The sequence below is a fragment of the Carlito syrichta genome, unplaced genomic scaffold, assembly GCF_000164805.1.
Source record: "Carlito syrichta isolate Samal-C Ts95f unplaced genomic scaffold, Tarsius_syrichta-2.0.1 Scaffold307218, whole genome shotgun sequence".
In the NCBI taxonomy this organism is placed as follows: domain Eukaryota; kingdom Metazoa; phylum Chordata; class Mammalia; order Primates; family Tarsiidae; genus Carlito; species Carlito syrichta.
In genome coordinates, this window is record NW_007251314.1 from 18,676 (window position 1) to 24,187 (window position 5,512).

A 5,512-nucleotide genomic window follows, 5' to 3' on the forward strand; every position below is an offset into this window, starting at 1 on the left:
ACTGCACTCCAGTCTGGGCAACAGAGTGAGACTCCAACTCAAAAACAAAAACAAAAAAAAAAAAAAAAAGAAAGAAAGAAACTTTGTGAAGGCCAGGCACAGTGGCTCATTCCTATAATCCCAGCACTTTGGGAGACCAAGGTGAGAGGATTGCATGGGCCCATGGATTTGAGACCAGCCTGGGCAACTTGGCGAGACCTCATCTCTACAATAAATCAAAAAATAAACTGGGCGTGGTGGTGCACGCCTGTGGTTCCAGCTACTTGGAAAGCTGAGGTGGAAGAATCACCTGAGCCCAACAGGTGGAGGCTGTAGTAGCCCTGTGAGGGTGCCACTGCACTCCAGCCTGGGCGACAGAGGGAGACTCCTACTCACAAAAATAAAAAAAAAAGCTTTGTGAGCTGCTTGACATCACATTGGTCACTTGAAATTGACCATGGTGGGATTATTTACACAACAGAAATGGGAAAGCACTACAAATCCAGGAATCCCTTCTCCCTCCCCAGGGAGTGAATTGTTAGACGTTTGCCAGTGCACCACTGCTACCTTACCAAGCCCAGCTCAGCGAATCCAGCCCTCTTTTTGGGATGTCTCTAATTTGCTGCCCAGAAGGTGACATTGGTCTCCCTGGCCTCCTCATCCCCTCTACATAGCCTCACTCACTACTCCCTCAGGGCCTCTACCTCCTGATGTCTTTCTTACCACCCCAGCATAAGCAATCCTCCCTTTCCCTTGAGACTTTCCAAATTTTGATCCCTCCTTTCCTCTAGCTGGAACACCCTCAGATGAGACACTGGCCACTGACCCTCTGGGACTAGCCAAGCTGACAGGCCCAGGAGACAAGGACCGAAGGAACAAGAGGAAGTGAGTGTGTGTGTCCGCATACATGTGTGTAGGGCTGGTGGTTGTGGACATAAGTGAGAATTAAATGCTGGCGGGGTGCGGGGGAGGTGTCCGTGATCCTGAACTTGCTTGCCTGGGAACTTCTAGAGTTTTTCCTTATTTTTCCTCTCCTTTGATAGGGGTGGAGAGGGGAAGGATTTACAGAGATTCACATGTAACTTTTGACTTTCTGTTATGTTTTCTACACTCATAAAAAGGACTTTGCTGTGTGTGTGCATGAATGCATGTGTGCACAAGTGTGTGTGTGTGTGTGTGTGTGTGTGTGTGTGTGTGTGTGTGTGTGTGTGTGGTGAAGGGGGCCATCCAGAGGGTTGGGGTTTCCACCCCTGACAGTTCCTATTCTGGCCCCTGACTCCCCCAGGCACGAACTCCTAGAAGAGGCCTGCCGTCAGGGCCTGCCTTTTGCTGCCTGGGACGGGCCCACCGTGGTCTCCTGGCTAGAGGTACTGGGGCCCAGAATGTTGATCCCCAAGTCCTCTGACAGCCCCACCACTAGGGCCTGCCCGGGTCCACTCAGCACCATCCTGCTCCTAGCTTAGAGGTGGGGGTGGGGGTGGTCTGGGGACCTGGGAGGGGCCAGACTTCCTGTAAATCTAAACAGCTTCTTTCTCCTTCTACTTCTTCCCTTCTGGCCGTGCTGGTGTTTCTCTCTGACTGTCTGTCTCCCCATGTCTCTCTCTCTCTCTGTGAATTCTCTCTCTTTTTCTGCCTCACTCCCCATCACTATGTCTGTGTCATTCTCCATATTTCTACGTCACTGATCTCCCTGCCCTTGTCTCTGCGTGTCTCCCTCTTTTCCCTTCCTGTCTCTCCTCATCTCTGCCTCTTACTGTCCCTCTCCTTTCCCCTCCACCCTGGCACGGCCTCTCTGTCCTCCCTGTCTGTCTCCCTCGGACTCTCCCACGTCTCCTCCACCTCTTGTCGGCGCTGCTTGTCACTTCTCTCTCCCCATCTCCCTGTCTGCCCATCGCTCCTGCTTTCTCCTCCCATGCCCTCTCCCTTCCTCCCGTCCTCACTCCCTCCACTCCAGCTGTGGGTAGGCATGCCTGCGTGGTACGTGGCCGCCTGCCGGGCCAATGTCAAGAGTGGGGCCATCATGGCCAACTTGTCGGACACGGAGATTCAGCGCGAGATCGGCATCAGCAACCCGCTGCACCGACTCAAGCTGCGCCTCGCCATCCAGGAGATGGTCTCGCTCACCTCGCCCTCGGCCCCCGCCTCCTCCCGCACGGTGAGTGCCTCGCGGCCAATCCCAGCCTTGCCTCACTCAGAGCCCCGCCTCTGGCCCTCAGACTAGCCAATCCCGAGCCTGCTTACTCCAGCTCGTGTCCCACAACCCTGCTTACCATTGACTGTCACTCTCCTCCCCTTGGCCTCTCCTCTGCTCCCAACCCTGCCTTCCACAAGGCCCTTCTCAGGAGACCCGGTCAGCTCCTCCTTGGCACCTGCTCTTCCGGTTGCTTGGGACATCCTTCCTCCTATTTTCCCCAAGGCTGACTGTTTCTCATCCTTGAGGTCTTGTCACCACCTCCAAGAAGCCGTCCCTAACTCAACAACTAAACTATCATCCCCATCGCCCCAGCACAGCAACACCTTCTAATTTTCCCCAAAGCATTTACTTCTAATTATTTTATCCTTTCATTCCAACTGTTTAAGAATTTCAAACATACAGAAAATTATATGTACTCATGTCTAATTCAGCAATTCTTTTTTTTTTTTTTTTGAGTTGCAGTCAGCCTGTTGCCCAGGCTGCAGTGCAGTGGCATGCTCACAGCCACTGCAGCCTCGACCTGCTGGGCTCAGGTGATCCTTCCACCTCTGCCTTTCAAGTAGCTGGAACTACAGACATGCACCACACACCCTGTTAAATTTTCTGTTTATTGTAGAGATGAGGTCTCGCCAAGTTGCCTGGGCTGGTCTAACCCATGGGCTCAGGCAGTCCTCTTACCTCTGCCTCCCAAAGAGCTGGGATTATAGGCATGAGCCACCACTCCCAGCCTTAATTTAGCAATTCTTAACATTTTGCCATACTTGTTCTGTGTGTGTGTGTGTGTGTGTGTGTGTGTGCCGCGCGCGTGTGTGTTTGTATCTGAGGTGAATATCCTTTATCTGAGATGCTTGGGACCAGAAGTGTTTCATATTTTAAATTTTTTTGGATTTTGGAATCTTTGCATATAGATAATGAGATATCTTGGTGATGGGACCCAAGTCTAAACATGAAATTCATTTGTTTCATATACAACTTATACTCACAGTCTGAAGGCAGTTTTATACACTATTTTAAATTATTTTGTGCATGAACTAAGTTTTTTGTTTGTTTTTTTTTTTGAGTTGGAGTCTCACTTTGTCACCCAGGCTGGAGTGCAGTGTCACTATCACAGCTCACTGTAACCTTCACCTCTCAGGCAGTCCTCCCACCTCAGTCTCCCAAGTAGCTTGGACTATAGGCATGCACCACCATGCCTGACCAATTTTTAAATTTTTATTTGTAAAAACGAGGTCTCCCTATGTTGCCCAGGCTGGTCTCGAACTCCTGGCCTCAAGCGATCCTCTTGCCTTGGCCTCCCAAAGTACTGTGATTACAGGCATGAGCCACTACATCTGGCTGGAACTAAGTTTTGACTACATTTTGACTGCATCTGGTCACGGGAGGTCAGGTGTGAAATTTGCCACTTGTGGCTTCATGACTGTGCTCAAAAAGTTTTGAATTTTGGAGCATTTTGAATTTTCAGGTTAGGGAAACTCAACATATACTTGAATGTAATTTGAGGGCATCATAACAGATTAGCTCCCAAAATTAGTTCTGTGGGCCTTTTTCTTCTTCATAGACATTACGCCCTTGTCACATCTAAGGGCGTTAACATGGCTGTTAATTTCCTCTACTATTCCGTCTATATTCAAATTTCCCTGATTAATTTACAGTATGTTGATTGTGTCCCCCTCAGCATGAGGACAAGGGACAGGGAAGTCTGTTGTGTTCCTTGCCATAGTCTACACCCTGCAATGGAGCCTGGGGCCTGACATTCTCAAGAGCTACATAAATGAATCCTTACACGGATTCCTAATTCATAGGGTTGTGGGGAGTCATAACCCAATACATGTGTACCTCCCCACCCCCAAAACATTTGCCCTGTGGGTGTCTGCTCCCTCCTCACTGTGTACATCTGTGTGAGGTCAGAGACGTGACATCATTTGCACAGAGCCTCACAGCAAAATGTGCAGCAGCATCCCAATTCAACCTGAATTTGCCCAACTGCAAAGCCAAGTTCAACTGCAAAGCCAGTACACGGCGAGCGCTTAGTACTGGGTCACTCCTTTCCTGTTACTGCCGCCTGAGCGGGAAAGCAGGAGGTACATAAATGGATGGCCTGGGACCTTCAGGAGCACGACCCCTTCCCCTGCCCCATCCGGAGCCCTCTCCCACCCTCCACTGACACCCCCGCCCCTCAGTCCACAGGAAACGTGTGGATGACACACGAGGAGATGGAGTCCCTCACGGCCACGACCAAGCCTGTGAGTGCCCCCTGCCGGCGGTCTTCGGGGTGGCACTAACCCTCTGGGGGTGGCGGCGGGGACCGAGTCTGTGGCCGTCGACATGTCCGTTCCTCCCGTCCTCCTCTGCCTGCCCCTTAACCCACCCCTTCTCTTCCCTCTTCCCACTAACGGGTCAGGAGACCAAGGAGATCAGCTGGGAGCAGGTAGGGGGCGCGGGGCGTGGGCGCATGAACAGGCTGTGCACGCTGCATGGATGCCCCCCTGCTCCGAGCCCTGGCCCTAACCTCACCAGAACATCCCATCATCCTGGCGGGCATGGGGGTGGGAGAGGGCGTGCTCAGGCTCTGGCCTGTCACACTGGCTTGGCGGGGGCTGGGGGGCGCCGTGGAAGCCCAGGCTTTTCCATCGTCAGCCTGGTGCACGGGCCGCTGCATCACCATGGGCTGGTCTGTTGCTGTAACTAGAGGGAGACGCCGAGCAGCCGGTCCCCCCATGACTGGAGGGGGTGGGGAAGGGGTACCCTGGACTGTCAGTGTAGTAGGCTGAAGATGGTGCCGGCGAGACAGGCCAGGCTGAACGAGAAGTTGGGAGGGTGGAGGGAGGCTCCCCTGGACTCACGGGAGACTCCTGGGCTGTGGTCTGTTTTCCACCAGCGGGAGGTGTAGGGTTGTCTGCTGATGCTAAGAGGAGTACAGGACTCTGGACCCATCCCGAGTATTGTCCTGGGCCAGATACAATATTAGACTAGGTTAGTATTAGTCAGGACAGGGCAGGAACGATGGTTCCTTGGTTGGCGGGACAGCTAGTTGAAAGATGCCCTGTTCTGGCCTGAGGGAGTAGATATGACGGATTGAGATGAGGCAGCATTAAACCTGTGGCACACACCTCTGGTCCCAGATGCTTGGGAGGCTGAGGTGGGAGGATCGCTTGAGCCTAGGAGTTTGAGGCCAGCCTGGGCAATGTAGACCCGTCTCAAACAAACAAAACAAACAAACAAATAAATTTAATGTACAGTTCAGATCACCTGAGGGTCTTGTGAAAATGCAGATACTAGCCGGGCTCGATGGCTCAGCCTGTAATCCCAGCACTTTGGGAGGCTGAGGTGAGTGGATGC

At 52.4% G+C, this 5,512-nt stretch overlaps 1 protein-coding gene across 1 annotated transcript in view; it reads left to right on the forward strand.

Moving 5' to 3' along the window:
- Window positions 1–5,512, forward strand: part of PPFIA3 (PTPRF interacting protein alpha 3) — a 21,965-nt gene that overhangs the window by 12,923 nt on the left and 3,530 nt on the right. Inside the window, exons 19-23 of the mRNA XM_008064175.2 lie at window positions 771–864; window positions 1,265–1,346; window positions 1,934–2,134; window positions 4,354–4,416; window positions 4,575–4,601. Coding sequence (XP_008062366.1) covers window positions 771–864; window positions 1,265–1,346; window positions 1,934–2,134; window positions 4,354–4,416; window positions 4,575–4,601 — 467 coding nt within the window. The remainder of the gene's footprint in view (window positions 1–770; window positions 865–1,264; window positions 1,347–1,933; window positions 2,135–4,353; window positions 4,417–4,574; window positions 4,602–5,512) is intronic.